This window comes from Schistocerca nitens, chromosome 2 (assembly GCF_023898315.1).
Source record: "Schistocerca nitens isolate TAMUIC-IGC-003100 chromosome 2, iqSchNite1.1, whole genome shotgun sequence".
Classification (NCBI taxonomy): domain Eukaryota; kingdom Metazoa; phylum Arthropoda; class Insecta; order Orthoptera; family Acrididae; genus Schistocerca; species Schistocerca nitens.
The window spans coordinates 193,442,579-193,463,876 of record NC_064615.1 but is presented as its reverse complement, the minus strand read 5'-3'; the positions used below and the strand labels follow the sequence as shown (position 1 = coordinate 193,463,876).

The window sequence follows — 21,298 nt, the reverse complement described above, 5'->3', positions numbered from 1 at the left end:
CCGGGCGCGGACGGCGGAACACACGACACAGCGCGGACCGATTATGAAGCGTCCAGCATGAAACGGAAGTGGAAATCATAGTAACAGTCATGATACAGAATACCCAACACCTCAGATCGGGTCTGACACACCTCAGATGATGTCCACAACCTTTGGGGTCAGCCAAAACGGGTGTGGATGGCAGTCGGAACATCCGCGACTGGAGGGGTCCATTGAAGCCAAGTCTGGCGGGTGCGGATCACAGACGAAACACTCGACTCGGTATGGACCAAAGACGGAATGCCCAGCTCCTTCCAGGCATAAATACTGGACTCGATCGACCCAAGGACCAATCTCAGGTAACACCTGAAGAAAACAGCGAGGCACGGCACGCTGTTGAAATATCATGCCAGAACGACGCATACTGAATTAGTTTCCCATAGCACTCCTCTCTGTTAATGTAAACCATTACTCTTTCTTCATCTTTTATGATACTTTCCTAATGATGGAAAAGCAATAATGAATTAAACTAGTGGAGGAAAACAGTAGATAGTCATTTAATCAAAGTAACAGTACACAACAGTAACTAAATCACCTGATCAATAACACTGTCTAAATTTACAAGTCAAAATATTTAGTTACCTACTTCAGTTAATATCCAGCAGCACAGGAAATTCAGCAGTTTCTGAGGTAGCTGATGATATATGATATATGTACAGTAGCATTTTATCTGTCAATTAGCTGAAAATTCTCCATTCGCTAATTTAAAGAAGTTCCTTTAGGGACTGTTTTTAACTTCTCTCCCAATTAAACTGAAGTTAAATTATAATGCTGTTTTAGTTTTCACCTGCAGATGTAGCTGCAGCTTTATATCATTCCCCAATCGTGGTAGTTTTATTTTCCAAAATTTCTTTACAAGAGTTAGCTGCTAGAGTAATAATGTTTGTTGCATGATGAACTGACAGTGAGAAAACAAATGTGTGTTGAGTTTGACAGTGCATTACACCACTCTGGTGGACTACTCATACCACAAAAGTATCTCTCAGAACTGTCAAACAGTTCAGACTAAGCTTAGAAAAGGATCAAATTTTTGATATGAGTTATGTGCGAATGCTGTACAGCCCTTAAGTGAACTAGGAAACTTCAGGGATGTGTGGAACAGAATTATTTGCAGTTTCACAGAATTGCTCCTCATTACACACAATAGCATCAAGACAACCTTTTGAGAGATTCTGCATAAAGCTAAGGTGCTGCAGTAAATTCAGTACTGGATTAAAATATAGTTTACAGTTACGATAAATTCTGAAAATAAAGAAGTGACATTCTACTTGCTGCAATTAACTCCTGAAGAATGCCATATATTGAAGGTCACATGATTTGTTGCCATTATTACCACTACCATTGCAAGATGTACTAAAAATTGGTTGCAGTTATTTATAACAGAACTATTCACTCATGCATGGCCCCTGAATGCAGAACATCAAAAAGCAAAGGAATTGGAAAAGGCAAGCTTCATCCCCAGTGATGGACATTATTTCTGCACCATTTACAACAATAATGATTAAGTTTTAACAGTTATGTTTTACTTTTAGAAGCAAAGAATGTTAGCTCCATTTATTTATAATAAATTACTGGGTGCACAATGTAGCCTTACATTCATTATGGCTGAAAAACTGACAGAGAAAGGGAAAAAAATGAAGCTTTGACAGGAAACATTTTAAAATTTTTTATGAAGTTTGAAGTCCAATATACATTTGCTTCAAGATGTCAAAGTGTTCCTTCCAAATTTCACAGGTTGATCATCCCCCACCTCCCCCATTACAGAAATTATTTTTTCTGGAAATTCCCAATATTAAAGTTTCTAAAATACCTGCACTACTTGAACCAACAAAACAAAACTGGATGAAATAAGAATAAAATACAAAACAGGACGTATAGTTCATTACTACTGGAAACTGCTTTCCCCTGCAGCAATGGACTAGTTTGCAACAGATCACTTACTGTATTTCTTTATTCCTGTACATAGAAGGCACCCAAGCAACTTTTCTGCTTGTGTGTGTGACACCAGAACTATGGGGACTGTAATTTATGGTGAGAAGGAACTGATCCACACATTTGTAACATTTTATCAGTTCATTAATAGAAAAGAATTCCAACTGGGGCACAGAGTAAAAGCAGCTGTGATAATTTATACTGTCTTCAACCCACAATTATATTAACTGTGGCTACCGTTTTAACACAATGCTTCTGATGTGTGACAATAAGAAAATAAATATTCTTCCATGTAAATCACTACAAGGATTGTGACATCCCAAAGGTATCATTACACATTTAAACATTTATTTAATAATTACATTCACATATCCACATATTCATCATTAATTACAGAGGAAACACACTGCCATATAAGAAACAGAAAAATTTACTACCATCCAAAAACAGAATGAAAAAACCTAAAGCTAACACTTTCTATACACAAACAACAACAATAACAACAACAAAACAATGCAAAACTGTGTCTACTTGGCAGTCTTTAAATAATGGAAGCAAAATTCACTTCCACAACTGAATTTTCTCTGTCACTCACATGGTTTCAACATTTTCAAATCTTCCACAGACAATTGCTATTACCTACACAGGTAAGATAAAATAAACACACTTCCATAAATAAGGAACATCTTAGTTTCCACTAAAAACAGTTCAAAACAATCATACCATTTAAAAGAAAATGTAGCTATCTCAAAATTACCTGCTTAAATGAATAAATCAATCAGTTAATGCTTTTTAAGCTATCAAAACTGATGTAATGATCACAATCATCCTCTTGAAACACTATATAACAGCTGAAGTAACCAAACTGTGCAATGAAATAAATAATTAGCTGTACATTATGATACTACAGCACAGAGTTCGGCAAAAGTTCTAACTGGAGTGTTGAAAATTTTTGTCAATTAACGATCACCCCTTCAGTCATTACATAAACAGTTACTATCTGGGGCAGTCTCACTGTAAAGCAACATATCCAAAAATATAAAAAGAATCATAATGTGACAAAAACAACACTGATATTTTTTGTGCATTTTTTCGACTGCACGTTGACCCCCATAACACAACTAACCTACAGGCAAACAGCAACAAAAAGTTAAGCTTTGTTCTGCAACAATTAAAGACTCTCTTAAATCTACACAATTTACATCAGAATTGCATGCAAAAGAGAGGCTGTTGTTAAGTATATATCACAATCTTCCACAGACATTTAAGTATCTCATGTGTAGCTCACTTGTTTGTTTATTTTTGGTTTACACAAAGTACCACAATATATGTCTGTCTGAGTAAATGCATTTCATCACTGTGTAATCAATTGTAGGAAACTGAAATAGAAATTAACAATAGTACATTAAATCTTCCACAATACAAAGTTTGTAAAAATTTGCAATCTTCCACTTTTGTCCATTTATATTTCAGGACGATCCAGTATGCAAATTTTCTTCTCTAATTTTCTCGGTCTAGTAATAAACTCCAAAGTTGACTTCCCCAAAGCTTCACAAGCCAGCTGAACTTGCAGTTTTACAACCTCATCATTTTCCGTTAAGTAGACATGTTTCAGCGTTCTATACAGTTCTAATATAATATCTTTCAAAACCTAAAACCAATATCAAGACATTCAGTTATGAATTACATCGCAATGTAATATTAAATGAGGTAGCTATCAACAGATGTGTGACAAATGAGAAATTATACATACTGAGACTGTGTCATCACCGAGACCTTCCAAGAGAAGTGTGAGAACAAGGATAGCTGCTCTCCGCACTTCCACCACAGGATCTGTTTTCACAATACTCTGGACACAGACCATTATCTGGATGCAAAGAAAAGAAAAATTACACAGAGCAATTTACACAATTTTTCCCCAGGAACCAATAAGATATTTAAAAACAGAACAATCAATTATTAAATTGCAAAAGAACTATTCTTACTAACCTCATTAAGAATTGGGCCAACCCTGAACTTCATAACCTTACACAGAGTTCCTAAATTGGACAGGCTAGATGCTCTTATTAGTTCATCTGGATCCTTTGTCGCACCCATGAAAGCATTGAGAAGTAGGTCTTTATGAACTGGTATCATGTCACCTGCACATCAATTAAGAGTCATTTTGAGTTGTCTAAAGCCTATGAATCATATAGGTAAATTCCTAGAATTTCAATACCTGTACAAGGATTTTCATTATAACTTAAGGTTACCTAGAGCCTTTGTCACTCTGACGAGGACCTCGCCAACTTTCATCCGAAGTTCTGGGGATTTCTCCAATTGTTTGGAACGCTTAGTTCTCATTCCAACATACTCTTCAATCAAAATTGTCATAACATTCTCAGGATTCATTCCTACTAATGCAGCTAGACCATTGACAGCTGCTAAATATATGTATGAATCTTCATGGTTAAGGTTTTCCTAAAATAATAATAATGGTTCAACAACATCAGAAAAAATATGACCATATACACGCTAAAAACAAATTTAAAAAGTATGTTTAGTGTTTAACAATTACATGGTACTATGTAATAGAAACTTACTGAGAAAAAGCTCTGTGGTATTTTGCTACAAGCACTATTTATCAAACTTTAAGAAAGGGATCGATAAATTTTGTTAGCAACCATCTTATCGCCTATTGCTTTTCCATTAAGAGAAATCCAGTTTCCAGTCAATTGCAAAATTTTGTAAATAATATAATTTTAATTAACAGAGATTATTGAAGATATACCCTACTCAGAGGACAGAAAATTTACTCTAATGACCGGAAATATGATTAAGAAATGCCATTTGAACATATGGTTAGAATATGAGGGCTTGACAAGAAACCTAAGTTTTAACGACTACAAAGGCTTGCTAAGCAGGCCATATATTATTGTGGGACATTGAACACAAAATGAATTTCTTTCAATATGACAAGTGTGAATGTAAACAAACTTAATCTTTAAGAATGTGATGCTGAAGGGACTGAAAATTCTAGTTGTAAGTGCGTGTACTGTGTGTGTTTTGCTTCTCTAACTTTTCTGTTATCTGCCATATTCAGACTATGATACCAATAGAAACAATAAAGAAACTGAAGTTCAGGAAATTTAGTGTATTAATTTTAAACTGAATTCTTAATAAACTGTATGATGCAAAGATTTATGGTGGTAATAAGGTCAATGGACACTGATTAGTGAGAGTTGAAGTGACATTTCATATACCAAGATGAGTTGGCATTCGGGTGTGGTAGAATTCCTGTCAACTGATTTACTGAAATGAAATGGAGTAAGACTGATAAAATCAACAAAGATGAAATGAAAATTTATGCAAGACTCGGACTTAAAACCTGGAGGAACAGACTTATCTAGGAATAATAACTATTCTCTAAACAGATGCTCATGTAAGGTCAATGTGATCAAAGTATTTCCCCTCCTCCTGCTGCTGCTGCTGCTGCTGCTATCTGACACAATGAGATACAAAGGTAGCTTATCTAATCTAAATCATTTTCTTGCTGATCTTTTTCATGTACTATAATTTAGACAGTGCTATTATGGTGTAGCATATCACTTATGGTAAAGTGTCGTCTACATTGCTGAAAAATGATGATTGCTACAATGGAAGTCTTTGTTATTAGCTAATTTGTTTGCAATTTTAAACTGTTAGGAAGTTGTAGTGTTCGTGCATTTATACCGGCCCTGATACACCATGTACCTCCAAGGCAGGATGATGACAGAAGTTTTGTTATGCATTCCAGTACTTGCTGGGTGGGCATTTATTCTGTGCTATGCCTTTCTGGCTCAGAGAAGTAGTACACACCATCGAGAAAATGGGCATGCCATGACAATCATGCTTAAGTCACACGCAGGGGGAGGGGGGGATGCAATAATTCTATTGTTGAGATTGCACAGGACAGTCATTGGTGAATATTACACAGGAGTTCTGCGAGATTGGTGTATGCTCACAAATTGTAAATGAACTGAAATGAAATGATCGTATGGCATTTATTGGCCGGGATATCCCCTTCGGGATTCGACCGCCGTATTGAAAGTCTTTTTTAGCTGATGCCACTTCAGTGACTTACGTGTCAATGATGATGGACACACAACACCCAGTCCCACGCCGGAAATCAAACACAGGCCCCCTTGCATGGTAGGTGGTAATGCTACCGCTGCACTATGGAGGCGGATAGTAACTATTACCTTATTTATGATACTGCAACGGAAGGTGCAATATAAATATACTGAATAGAAGATCTTTCTGTTACTTTGGCAGAAAGAGAAGAGAATTAGAGCTTCCAGATTCCAGCACACAAGCGGTTACAATGGAGAGGTAATGCACACCAAGAACAAAGACATGGTTTGTCTGAACAGTATTTTCACGAAGCAGCAGTTCAGAGCTTAAGAGAACCAGTACTTCCAATCTGAATGTGCACACTATTTCAGACTTCATTCTGGCAAGGCAGTGCATGATTCAGAATAATTCTGAGTTGGAAATTCAATTAAATTTCAAAAAGAGGAATATATTAAAAGAATATCAAGAAGAAATAACTGATTTTGAAGGAAGATTGCATTGACAGCCAGTGCTGTTTTTGATACTGCTGCTACTTGACTTTAATAGTTTTTATTTTACTGTTATACAATCTAGATTTCAGCCTTTGGCCATTTTCAAGTACAAAAACTTATTTATATGTTACAAAGACATAGTGCCATGACTAAATTTATCATCCTTTATAACATAAAACGTCAAAATGCAGCCCGCAAAAACAGAATGAAGGATTTTCAGAAGATTTGTAGTAGTAGTAGTAGTAGTAGTAGTACTGGTAATACCAATAGAAATTAACACTCAAGCTACTCGACCCAAGATGCTATAATAATAGTCAGGCTTGTTATAAGAAGTATACTCGGTGACACCTAGCAAGATCCAAATACTTCAACGATCCTACACAGAGGACTGTCATTAGATTACAGTGTTGATTCATAGGTTATGTTATCATGTGAAAAAAATAAATATGGTATTGAGAGTGGACGACTGTGAATGATTTGTTACTATTTATCGAAGGTCTTGATACAGTGAACAAACAAGGAGGAGACTACAAACAAAGTCAAAATCATCAATCAGATAGCAATAAGAGGTCAGTATCTGCCAATATTTCAGAGAGAAAGTGAAAGTAAATACTGGAAAGCATGGAAGCAAAATAAAAGCTAGATAGCTAATGAAGTGAGTAATCAGACAGGCATTTCATACTAATAGTATAAATAATTCTTGTCCTACTGTGCCAACTGACTGGTCATTTTCAGATCAGTCAACAGTTAAAAAACAACAGACGTTCTGGGGCAGTGGCCAGGTTTCAGGATGTAGCCACAGATCAGTAGGCTGTCATATAGAGGTGGTAGTAGCCCTTACAGAACTAACTCTTCAAGTTAATAGAAGAAGAGTAAACAAAATTTGCAAAGAAACAAGAAAAACAAACTGTAGTGGATGATATTTTTGGAAATAAAGTTGTTACTACCTTAGTTTCTGCGAGTGAAACGTCATTAATCTCACGAGAATTACTATCAGTAAACAGAAAAAAAGCATCCTTGCCCCATACTGCCAGTAGCAGGAGTGTTTGTTGTCAGAATTATCGATCAGAAGGGAAAGCATCTTAAGGAAGAAACTTGTCTGCCTATAATAAGGGGCGTTCAAAAAGAAACGAGCCGGAGGCATAATTACAGAAACCAATACCTGTATGTTAGAAGTATTGACCTTGGCTGTTGAGACACTTGTCCCACTGTGACACAAGGTGGTGAATGGCTATTCCATAAAATTCCCGGGACTCCAATGTTCACCAGTTCTGCACGTACAGCTGGACGTTGTCGTCCACACGAGTGCAGAAGAGGTTATGCTGACGTCCTTCTTTGACCATGACAGCCCTCTTCTGATTCACTTCCTGCAGCACGGGACAACAGTGACTGCCCAGCATTACTTGAAAACCTTGACCACCCTTCGCCATACAATCAAATTAAAATGACCAGGCAATTTCACCCTTGGAGTCATTCTGCTCCACGACAATGCAAAGCCTCATACAGCCAACACAGTCGTAGCACTCCTGCAGAAATTCAAATGGAAGGTTCTCGGCCACCCTCCATACAGTCCGGACCTCTCTCCCCGTGATTATTCCATTTTTGGTCCCCTTAAAAAGGTCTGAGGGGCAAATGAGTCACCTCTGACGACGACGTCCAGCTGTATGTGTGGAACTGGTTAACATCGCGCCCCAGGAATTTTATAAGACAGCCATTCACCATCTTGTGTCACAGTGGGACAAGTGTCTTAACAGCCAGGGTCAATACTTCTAATATATAGGTACTGGTTTCTGTAATTATGCCTCCGGCTCATTTCTTTTTGAATGCTCCTTATACAATTAACACATTTCCTTTTATCAAATGTTGCTTGTGGTACCTAATTAAACCTAGAGGTCTTGTTAGGTATGGGTTGGTTAATCGATAATACAGTATTATTGGATGTCAAGCATGGAAGGGCTGTATGGAAAAGAGAGAATAAGGTATTAAGTGCCTTATACTAACTTTCTTGTGGTAGAAAAAACTGAAAAGGCAAAAGAAGAGTTATTTAATAACTTTAAGGAGGGACCTTCATGAAATTGACAGACAATGTGAATTTTCAAATTTATTTTTTATTTATTAGCAGAACTCATGAACAGTAAGTTCCCAAAGTTTTAATGATGAAATTGGATCTGCAGTGCCTGAAGAATAACTACATGTGTGATGCAACCATCCTGCCATGCCCACTTTTTGAAGCAACACTGCAATACTAGCTCAGTGAGCAACGATTCTGTGGATTACTTTCAAACAAACTTGCACAAGATTCTTTATAGATAGCCTGCGAATCTGTCCCGTATCTTAGAAACAATAACAAACCAGAATGAGATTTTCACTCTGCAGCGGGGTGTGCGTTGATATGAAACTTCCCGACAGATTAAAACTGTGTGCCGGACCGAGACTCGAACTCGGGACCTTTGCCTTTCGCGGGCAAGTGCTCTACCAACTGAGCTACCCAAGCACGACTCATGCCCCGTCCTCACAGCTTTACTTCTGCCAGTATCTCGTCTCCTACCTTCCAAACTTTACAGAAGCTCTCCTGCGAACCTTGCAGAACTAGCACTCCTGAAAGAAAGGATATTGCGGAGACATGGCTTAGCCACAGCCTGGGGGATGTTTCCAGAATGAGATTTTCACTCTGTAGCAGAGTGTGCGCTGATATGAAACTTCCTGGCAGATTAAAACTGTGTGCCGGACCGAGGCTCGAGAGCTTCTGTAAAGTTTGGAAGGTAGGAAACGAGATACTGGCAGAAGTAAAGCTGTGAGGACGGGGCGTGAGTCGTGCTTGGGTAGCTCAGTTGGTAGAGCACTTGCCCGCGAAAGGCAAAGGTCCCGAGTTCGAGTCTCGGTCCGGCACACAGTTTTAATCTGCCAGGAAATAACAAACCAGCTGCTGCTGGACACACCAGACTTACAAAGATGATGACAGACACTTTGCAGTGTATTATGGCAAGGGCTATCAGACAGAACCTATCCAGTGTAAGTGACATGAAAAGTGCAGTATGGGCTACACATTTCCACATGGTGTCAACTGATGAACATCCCATTCATCATATGTGCCACATTAGCTGGTGTAAATATCTACAGGCTCAGAGGGATAACAACCTCTACATTCACAAAGAGGAGCATCTAAATTGTATCCTGGATGTTGTCAAGCCATTTACAGGTTTCTGTCCGATTCTGAACTTCTAAAAAGTGTGTTCATGGCAAACCCAGACTCCAAATGAGTCTCTAAATTCACTCATGTGGAAACGATGCCCTAAGATACAGTTGTCAGAATTGCAGCTTATGTTGCAGTTCTTGTCTTTAGTGGTGAGAGTGTAGAGAGAATGAAGGCATTGCGGACAATGGGCTTTAACATGGGAAATTTCACTCAAGACATTGAGAAAAATAGATTTACATTGCCTCTCTGCAACTGAAAAGTCAGTTGAAGACCTAGTAAAGGACAAGAAGGCAGAAAACAAGAAACCAGACGAGAAGTCTTGAAGGGAAAGAGGATCCTGAGTACAAATTTGGGGCCTTTTGAAGAAGTGACATTGGAAAACATATTACATATTAGGTTGAACTTTAAATTGCATTTCCCGAAAATTATGTTTTTTAAAATTTATGTACTTTTTTCTCAGAATCTATGAGGGTTATAATTATAAAATTTTGTGCACTTATTTCTATAAACCCAATAAATGTTGCCTCAAGAGTAAATTTTGAAGTTCTGAGCATAAGCTGATATATGGGGCAAAATACTGGGAATTTTGCATGAATTTTATATTATACTTATATAATTATCATTAAAAATTATTAAAATTCTCCTATTCAATATCTTCAGAAAACCTCATGAGAGAAGCTGGCTATATGTAAAGAGATTAAACAGAGAAAATTTTGTAGAAATCCCTATTTATTAGTTTCTGAGAAAAAGGTACATAATTTAGTTTTTGGAAAAAAAAGGAAGAAGAATTCCACAAAAAGTTACATATATATAATCCAAGGAACTTAACAGTAAATGTGTTAATTTCAAGTAAAGCATGGTACAAAATTTGATTGCCATATCTTCAAAATTGTGGATTTGGTCCATCTTTTAAATCGTGTGCCTTTTTCATGAATGTTCCCCCTTAAACCAAAAGTGAGACACTAGCTTGTATTGCTTCAAGAACAAAAATTTCTATTAGAGGATATTCTAGTAAAATATAAAGACGTGTTTTCAGATAAACCTGGGATAATGGGTGTTCATTAAGTTTGGGATGCACGAACACTTAATACACTCACAGAAACTAAACAGGCTAGACCTGTCATTATGTAATACTTATTATCTAGGTATGAGGAAACCAAATCTTTTAGTTAAATTGATTTAATGGCAAGTCAGATTACATGAAAATCAAAATAATACATGGCCTTCTTATTCAAATGAAAATCTTACCAATTTAAAGAATGAGCATTTGGTTTGAACACTGCAGTGGCAATGCTTTATATAAACCACAAGGCAGGGACTAATAATGATTTTAAGTGATACACTGTTAGTCTCTAAGACTTGGGAAGATCACTGCAAATTACTGACTTATGCCTAAGGCAATTAGAGAAAACAAATTTCAAAGTTAGACTTTGGGCCATGAGAATTAAAGTTTTTGGATCATATTGTCAGAAAAACGGGCATACGACCTGATAAAGGAAAGGATACAAGCTATAAAAAACTGTCCTAAACCAAAAAGTTTAAAACAATTGCAAGTGTTTTACATTTAGCTGGCTGAGTGGTACTAGTTTATTAAACAAAGTACTCCCCCCCCGTGAGACGCACAGCTGCTCGTTGCACCTCCTGTCATTCGCTTGGCGCGTGAAGCCTTCGACACTCGTGGAAGACGCATCTTGTCCCTAGTGTCCAGCGGATGGCTGTGAGCTGTTCCAAGGAAATGTGATTCCAGAAAAAGGCGACCATTTTACAATTGCATTCATTAGTCAAAGTCTTAATAAACACCAGCTGAATTATTCAGCTACTGAGAAAGAATTGTTACCAAATACTAACAAAGAGATAGAGGGGCTGGCCAGTACTTACCTCAGCTCAGTACAGCCGATAGATAACCAAAAAACAGAACCAAAAATTTACGTTCCTAGCTTTCGGAACAAATGTTCCTTCATCAGGGAGGAGAGAGGGGAAAGAAAGGGAAGAAGGGAAAGTAGATTCAGTTACTCACAACCCAGGTTATGAAGCAACAGGGAAAGGAAAACAGGGAGGGTAGCAAGGATGGAGGCATGGTTGTCAGAGGGAAGCCAAAGATATTCTACTGTAAGTACTGTGCCAGCTTCAAACCAAAGAGGATGCATACAGAAGTAAAGAGGTATATAGTATAAAGATAAACACAACTATGTAGGATGAAAAGATGCGTGAATGGCTAAAGAGGAAAGGGAAAGAGGAGAAGACTGAAGAGTAAATGGGAGTGAGGTTGTTTAACGTAGGTTCAGTCCAGGGGGATGGCGGGATGAAAGGATGTGTTGGAGTGCGAGTTTCCATCTCTGCAGTTCAGAGAAGGGACTGGTGTTGGGTGGGAGAAGCCAAATGGCACATACAGTGTAGCAGGTACCCAGGTCCCTAGAATTATGCTGGAGGGCATGCTCCGCTACTGGGTATTGGACATCTCCTAGGCGGACAGTTCGTCTGTGTCTGTTCATGCGCTCAGCCAGTTTAGTTGTTGTCATACCAATGTAAAAGGCTGTACAGTGCAGGCATGTCAGTTGATAAATGACATGTGTAGTTTCACATGTGGTCCTGCCTTGAATTGTGTATGTTTTACCAGTAGCGGGGCTGGAGTAGGTGGTTGTGGGGGGATGCATGGGGCAGGTTTTGCAGCGGGGTCGGTTACAGGGGTAGGAACAGCTGGGTAGAGAAGGTAGTCTGGGAATATTGTAGGGTTTAACAAGGATGTTATGGAGGTTAGGAGGGCGACGAAAGGCAACTCTGGGTGGTGTGGGGAGAATTTTGTCAAGGGATGATCTCATTTCAGGGCTTGACTTGAGAAAGTCATATCCCTGGCGGAGTAATTTGTTGATGTTTTCGAGGCCAGGATAATATTGGGTGACAAGGGGAATGCTTCTGTGTGGTCTGGGGATAGGAACATTGTTGTTGGACGGGGAGAAATGTATTGCTCGGGAGATCTGTTTGTGGACAAGGTCTGCAGGATAGTTGCGGGAGAGGAAAGCACTGGTTAAGTTATTGGTGTAATTGTTGAGGGATTCGTCACTGGAGCAGATATGTTTGCCACGAATACCTAGGCTGTAGGGAAGGGAGCGTTTGATGTGGAATGGATGGCAGCTATCAAAGTACTGTTGTTTGTTTGTGGGTTTGATACGGACAGAGGTGTGGATGTGAGCTTCAACAAGATGAAGGTCAACATCCAGGAAGGTGGCTTGGGTTTTGAAGAAGGACCAGGTGAAATTCAGATTCGAAAAGGAGTTGAGGTTATGGAGGAAATTAAGGAGTGTTTCTTCACCATGAGTCCAGACCACAAAGATGTCATCTATAAACCTATACCAGGCCAGGGGAAGCAGCTGTTGGGTCTTCAGGAAAGCCTCCTCCATGCGGCCCATGAAGAGATTGGCATAGGACGGAGCCATCCTGGTTCCCATGGCCGTTCCCCTGATTTGTTTGTAGGTCTGGCCTTCAAAAGTGAAGTAATTATGGGTGAGGATGAAGTTGGTAAGTGTGATAAGGAACGAGGTTTTTGGAAGATCTTCGGGTGAGCGTTGGCAGAGGTAGTGCTCAAGGGCAGAGAGACCATGGGTATGTGGGATGTTTGTGTAAAGGGATGTAGCATCTATGGTGACAAGAAAGGTTTCAGGTGGGAGAGGAGTGGGAATGGATTTAGGCGTTCTAGGAAGTGGTTTGTGTCTTTGATGTAGGATGGGAGTCTGCGGATGATAGGTTGGAGGTGTTGGTCTACCAGAGCTGAGATACGTTCTGTTGGGGCTTCAAAGCCTGCCACAATGGGACGGCCAGGATGGTTCTCTTTGTGGATTTTGGGTAATAGGTAGAAGGTAGGGGTACGTGGCTCGGGTGGAGTGAGTAAGTCTATGGAAGCCCTTGTGAGGGACCTTGGATTTTTAGGATTTTCTGCAGCTCAGTCTGGATGGAGGGAATGGGATCCTGGGTAACAGCTTTGTAGGTTGAGGTGTCGGAAAGTTGACGCAGTCCTTCTGCCACATACTCCACACGGTCAAGTACGACAGTTGTGGAGCCTTTATCCGCCGGGAGGATGACAATAGAGCGGTCTATTTTCAGCTCCTTAATGGCACGAGATTCAGCTGGGGTGATGTTGAGGGTTGTCGGGATGTTCTTCAAGAAGGACTGGGAGGCAACACTGGATGTGAGGAATTCCTGAAATGTCTGCAAGGGATGGTTTTGGGGGAGGGGAGGAGGATCCCTTTGAGAAAGTGGTCGGAACTGTTCTAGACAGGGTTCAACACTGGGTCTAGTATTTGGGGGCTGTGTTTGGGTAGTAAAGTGATATTTCCAGTTGAGGTTCCGGGTGAATGAGAGGAGATCTTTAACCAGGGCAGTGTGGTTGAATTTAGGCGTGGGGCTAACGGTTAAGCCTTTTGATAGAACAGATGTCTCTGGAGGAGAGAGGGATCTGGATGAGAGGTTTAGAACTGAAATGGGTCTGGTGATATGTGGCATTTGACTGTGGTTATAGTTGAGATTTGGTCTGTGTGGGGTATGTGCTGGGATGAGGAGATTGAGTAGGGTGGCTAGGCTAGGTTTGTTGGCTATGAGGGGGGTTTGTTGAAGGTTCTGTTGTGGTTGGTGTTTGTAAGGGATAGGGAGAGGGACCCCACTTCTTAGGTGTTGCACTAGCACTGTGGATAGTTTTTTCAGGTGGTGTGTGGCATGGAACTCAAGTTTGCAGCTGGCTTCTAGGATGATGTTCCTGAGTGTGTTCTCCAAGCAAGGGTTTGAGAGGTGGAGGACTTTGAAGAGAGATAGGAGCTGTTGGGAGTGGTGGATACATGAAGTAGTGTAGAGATTCAGGACAAGTTGGGTAAGGGCTAAGGATTGAAGGTTCTGGAAGTCCAGGAGAGACTGGTGGAAGGAGGAATTGCACCCAGAGATGGGAACTTTTAAGGTAAGTCCTTTAGGGGTAATTCCAAAGGTTAAGCAGGACCGGAGGAAAAGTATGTGGGATTGCAATTTGGCTACGGTGAATGCATGTTTCCGGAATGAATGTAAATAATGTGGTATAGGATTAGGGTACATAGTAGGTAACTGGTGGGTAGGGAAATTAAATAACTAAAGTTAAAATAGTAATCATAAGAAGAAATAAAACACGGAGGGAAGGACGAGAAAGAAAGAAATTGTGTTGGTAATGTTCAATACCAAAGGAAGACCACTAAATAAGAAAAATACGGAAAAGTTGACCAGACCAAGCAAGTATGTCCAGATCAGGGGAAAAGAACACACGTTGCTCAAAAACAGAGACCGCGCGTGCCGCAGAAAAGACCGCGCGTGCCGCAGAAAAGACCGCGCGTGCCGCAGAAAAGACCGCGCGTGCCGCAGAAAAGACCGCGCGTGCCGCAGAAAAGACCGCGCGTGCCGCAGAAAAGACCGCGCGTGCCGCAGAAAAGACCGCGCGTGCCGCAGAAAAGACCGCGCGTGCCGCAGAAATGTCCCAAAAAAATTTTCCTGTGGCAGAGAAAGATAGCCAATGGCACAAAAATATCGCCAGCAACACGGAATCAACGGAAATGGATGATACTGGTAGGTGTGGAAGAGATTATTGGCAGTGATTGTTGGTTGGAAAACAGCGAATAACGAACGTTAAAACTATGGAATGTTAAATAAATAAATCAATAAACAAAAAAAGAGAAGTGGACTATAAACGGAACAAGATAATAGGAGGAAGGTAAAACTAGCACAGTTGGTGACGAAAATATTTATTTATGTATATATAAAACACTGAAGAAGAGAAAGTGTTAAGATGACAGATGTAAGTGATAGCTAACAAAAGGGACAAAACAATGAAGGATGTGGACCATATAGGTGATCTAAATGATTAATGGAAAATCTCATATAAAGATGTGAATGTGAATTGTTAACTATCATTTGGAGTCTACAAAAATTCTGGATGCTATATGGGACTCCAAAATAATAGTGTATACAGATCTTCAAGCTTTGTTTTCCCTAATGGAAAGTAGACTGTTACTTAGCAGACTGAGGATATGGGTTTTATTTTTACAATAATAATTTAAGTTAGAGATTATCTACATAAAAGGTCACTCACTATATGTAATGCCCAACACACTTTTTTAGACACAATTAGGTGCAGACAACAACAACAACAACAACAACAACAACAACAACAACAGAACTGGTGTACCTGGAATCAAACTTTGAGTAAGTTTTATTAAAATAAGTTATTGTATTAACTATTTAAGATAATTAAAACAAAAAATAAGAGATGGCTTATGATCTGATGAGTACTTGGGTAGTATTGTAATATCTTGTAACTAAGGGCCAATAACAGAGCAATAAACATAAGAGGTTGTTGTACAATACTTTATTTTGGAGAATTTATGGATCATGAAAGACTGGAAAATGAGCACACCGACTATAACTGTTGATGGCCTAGTATGGTATGTACACAAAGTATATGGACACTCTGGAATACCTAAGCACATCAGGCACTTACACAAGTTCCCCTGTTTCAGAAGTTTAAGCAGAAAAGTAAAAAAAAAAAAAAAAAAAAAAAAAAATTATGTACACATGACCTGTGTCGAGTGTTAAAGACAATAATAATGCCCTCAATTTCTAAAAGCATCCAATAGTGCCAAAGGCATTACATGATTTAACACCTACACATAACTGATCAACCTGAACATTATGACCACCTACCTAGTAGCACCTCTGGCACAGATAACAATGGCGAGGCTTTGTGGCGTCCAAGCAATGGGGGCTCAGTAGGTCGCTGGAGGAAGGTGGCATCACATCTGCTCCAGCAAGTCATCTAATTCCCATAAATTCGGGGGTTGATGTGACGAATTCTGATGCCACTTTCAGTCACATCCCAGATGTGTCTGATTGGGTTCAGATTTGACGAGTTGGGGTGGGGGCGGCAGCAACACATCAATTGGAACTTTCCACTATATTCCTCGAACCACTCCATCACACTCCTGGCTTTGTGAGATGCCACACTATCTTGCTGAAAAATGTCAGTGCTGTTGGGAAATATGATCGCCCTGAAGGGACGTATGCGGTCTGCAACCAGTGTATGATACTCCTCGATCATCATAGTGCCCTGCGTGAGCTCCACTGGACCCATGGATGCTCATGTGAATGTTTCCCAGAGCACAATGAACCCATCATCAGTTTTTCTCTGCCCCCCAGTACAGTTGTCAAGGAAATGTTCCCTGGAAGATGAAAGATTTGCACCCTCCCACTGGCATAATGAAGGTATGGGGATTCATCAAACCATGCAACACACTGCCACTGCACCAACATCCAGTGTGGATGGTCATGTGCCCATTTCAGTCCTAGTTGTCCATGTTGTCGTGTTAACATTGGGACATGCATGGGTCGTCAACTGTGGAGGCCCATCATTAGGTGTCTTCTGTGCACTGTGTGTTCAGACACATTTGTACTCTGATACTGCACCACAGTTCGCTGCCTGTCCTGTTATACCAGTCTGCCAGCCTATGATGTCCAACAACAGTAATGAGGGGTAGCCGCCCAACCCCATGACATCTGGGACATGGTTTCACCTCGGTTTCGCCACATGTTGACACTTGCCGCAGCACTCCTCGAACTCTCAACTAGTCGTGCAGTTTCCGAAATGCTTGTGCTGGTCTTCTGAGTCATCACAATCTGCCCTCAGTCAAACTCAGATCTTGCACCTTCCCCATTCTACACATGGACAGCACACTTAGTGACACTACATGCTCTGCGCATGTGTGACTAGCAGCCATCCCTCACCAGGTGATGCTGCACTTGCCTGGATGAGTTAATATCGAAAGTAGGTCGGTGGTCATAATGTTCTGCCTGATAAATATATCTTTCGACCATTACCAAAAGGTAGAAGTGGAGTGACTTAGATCTTTGTAGCAACTGAAAGCTGATGAAAAAATGTAAAATTATATCTTATTAAAATAGTAAATACAGGCACTGTAGTTAACTGTCTATGAGCGTAATTTGCAGATGCGGGAAAACTGAGAAAATTACTTACAGATAATGGTATGCAATTTATAAGTAAGAATTTTTAGCATTGGAAGGGTAGGGAATATCCTCAGTCTAACTCATCTGCAGGGAATCAAACAGACTTCATTGAACGCATTGTTCAAATAGACAAACACTTTGGATTCAAATGATTCTGGAGCTTCAAGTTATTTTAAAAGAGTTGCCTCATTTGTCTATGGGTCTTTCATTAGTAAAGGTATTAAATAGAAGTGAACAGCTATTAAAATCATTTGAATGGCCAGAAGATACAATCAAATATAAGGGCAACACTCAAGGATGTACAGAAAATGAATTAAAGAAAACATCTCAAAGTAAATGAAGGACCATAACCATATGCTGCAATGCCAAATTTTAAGATAGACGATATGGAGTTGGTCAAGGCCTATTATATCACATACGCAGAGGGAAACTAGCAATTTCTCTCGCAAACATGAAGGTCCATAGAAGGTAACAAATATTCTACATTCTAAAGCAGCACCTGTTTCAGATCCTTCAAGGAAATGGAATATAAGAACACTGATGTGATTAAAAAGTTTATAACTTAAAGGAAAGACCTCAAGAGGGTTCACAATCCATGAACTTTGTAGGATGATGGCTACAAGACTCCAGTTGTCTGTTATATTCCTTACTATTTCGATTTCTTCCCTTTCACTATCCTATCTACAGTGAACAGTTGTTTGAGACATTTACTAATGTATACACTATTGGTAATTCATGCATAGTTGATGATAACAGACACTATGGGCTTATTACATAATGTTTATGAGTGATAATATTTTTGTCTAATTTCTCACACAGAATATTTATGCAACTGTAGGACGATACATATAAAATAAATAGACCATCTGCAAAAACTTCTATGAAGGCTCAAAGCTAAAATTTAGTGAGTACTAAACAGTCTAATACAAAATACACATCATAAACACATTCCAACTCCCATTACATACAGCCTACAGTATGTGTTACCTATTATTTTTATACAACCATTCATGATGAGAAAGTACTAATCCAGTAAATTAAAAAATAAATAAAAATCAAGCAGCCTTGTCTTTATGTTCAAATAAAAATCATTTATCAACTTTACAAAGCCTGCAAGACACAGCAAATATCAGTATGTAAATGGCAAACATTTTTGTGACTGTATATTGACTTTGTTGAGACACTGAAAGCTGACTGAATACTGAATGTCTTTTGTTCTTATGTTAAATCTATGGACCAAATACTTACAGACAACCTGGACACCGCACACTGATCTTTGAGTATGAGACTTCTACAGAGTTCTGTTATTCACGGTGTTCAGGAAATTGCAATTAGGCAGAAAGCTTTGCTCAGCCTTTATTCTAGAGACAAGGAACATCGAAAATGGTAATTTTCTGTTTGTCTTTCATCTGCATAAGTCAGTGGAATAAGGAAAGTAACTTTCCACAGATAATAAGACAATGAGGAGACACTTTTATATGTAGTGAATTGTTTCATGCAATTGTTAATTTGTCATGATGAATGAAAACACTTCTGACAGCTAGTAAAACTTTTATTTTAAATGACTACACTAACGATTTTACAGCTTACAGACACACCTTCAGCTGCAACAAAAATTATTAGATTACTCCATCACAAGTGACCCCAATGTTCTCAGTCAAGTCACTGCCATTTAGAGAATACTGCGAGCTGCATTTCAGTGTCTGGTTTGAGATAATACTTGGACATGCAATGAATGGCCAGTATACTGGTACAATCTACCCGGCAACATTAATAGGGGATATTACATGGAACACCTTCCCAAGTAGCCTAAGTTCATCCAGTTTTTAAAATATTGCAGATACACTACATATAAAATTGTTTGCGACCTATTAATTTACTGTTTTCTTTACGCACAATAGCCTCAAGGGCACAGAAACAAGTTGTTACCATGATATTCAAATGCTTTCATCCTACACCATGCACTTGCCTCTGGAGAAAAATCACTTGGAAAAAAAAGAGGTTTTTTATGAGGTCTGGCTGTCTGAGGACAGATCCTACCCCATCACTCTTTGATTTTCCAACACATGTAATATCACCAACTAACAGCTGTGGTGATGTACTGTTAAAATTTCAAGATTAGATTAGATTAGATTAGATTTACTTTCATTCCAATTGATCCGTAGTGAGGAGGTCCTCTAGGATGTGGAACATGTCAGAAAAACAACAATACATGACAAATATTTACAACTAAAACAAATAAGCTAATGTACCATTCCACATGTCCCAAGTGGAATGATCGTCATTTTTTAATGAACACTAAGAGTCATTTCACAAATACTAATGCACTGAATTTAAAATAAAAAAGTTTTTTATTTATTTATAAGGTAATACAACTACTGTAATACTTATTTACAATGAACACATTACTGCACTGAAATGGTGCAGAAGTTAGATTATACTAACACACACACACACACACACACACACACACACACACACACACACACACACACACACAAATTTTCAATGAACACATTACTGCACTGAAATTGTGCAGAAGTTATGTTGTACTTATATACAAATCAGTTGGTTTTACTAAGAAATTCATCAATGGAGTAGAAGGAGTTGGCCACCAATAAATCCTTTAGGCTTCTCTTAAACTGAATTTCATTGGTTGTTAAGCTTTTTATGGCTGCTGGCAAGTTATTGAAAATGTGTGTTCCTGAATAATGCACACCTTTTTGTACAAGACTAAGTGACTTTAAATCCTTGTGAAGATTATTCTTATTTCTAGTATTGATTCCATGAATTGAACTGTTGGTTTGAAAAAGTGATATATTTTTAATGACAAATTTCGTTAAGGAATAAATATATTGGGAAGCAGTAGTTAGTATCCCTAGTTCCCTAAACAGGCTTCTGCAGGATGTTCTTGAGTTCACACCACATATAACTCTCACTGCACGTTTTTGTGCCCGGAAAACTTTAGCTTGGCTTGATGAATTACCCCAAAAAATAATCCCATATGACATTATGGAATGAAAGTAAGCATAGTATGCCAGCTTTTTCATTTTTATATCCCCTATGTCTGACAAAATTCGCATTGCAAACACAGATTTGTTAAGACGCTTCAGCAGTTCTGTGGTGTGCTCCTCCCAGTTGAATTTATTATCAAGCTGTAATCCCAAGAATTTAACACTGTCCACTTCTTCTATCTTCTTGTCATCGTATGTTAGACATATACTCTTGGGACACCCGTTACAAGTTCTGAACTGCATGTAGTGTGTTTTTTCAAAGTTTAGTGACAAAGAAATGGCTAGGAACCAGTGATTAATGTCCACAAATATTTTATTGGCTGATCTTTCTAAGACTACATTTGACTTGCTATTTATTGCAATGTTTGTATCATCGGCAAACAAAACAAACTTGGCATCTGGTAATGTTACTGATGAAAGGTCATTGATATACACAAGAAAAAGTAAGGGCCCCAAAATGGAACCTTGTGGGACCCCACATGTAATTAGTTCCCAGTTGGATGAGGCCT

General features: G+C 39.1%; 1 protein-coding gene across 2 annotated transcripts in view; it reads right to left on the bottom strand.

Annotated features, from left to right (window-relative positions):
• Positions 1 to 3,249: 3,249 nt before the first annotated feature.
• LOC126235887 (transport and Golgi organization protein 6 homolog) overlaps positions 3,250 to 21,298 on the bottom strand; it is a 107,869-nt gene continuing 89,820 nt past the window's right edge. For both annotated transcript variants that reach the window (XM_049944815.1, XM_049944816.1), the window contains exons 12-15: positions 4,224 to 4,431; positions 3,961 to 4,112; positions 3,725 to 3,838; positions 3,250 to 3,622 (exon numbers count right to left, since the gene is read on the bottom strand). In XM_049944815.1, the coding sequence (XP_049800772.1) occupies positions 3,434 to 3,622; positions 3,725 to 3,838; positions 3,961 to 4,112; positions 4,224 to 4,431 (663 nt within the window). In that variant the 3' untranslated portion in view covers positions 3,250 to 3,433. The remainder of the gene's footprint in view (positions 3,623 to 3,724; positions 3,839 to 3,960; positions 4,113 to 4,223; positions 4,432 to 21,298) is intronic.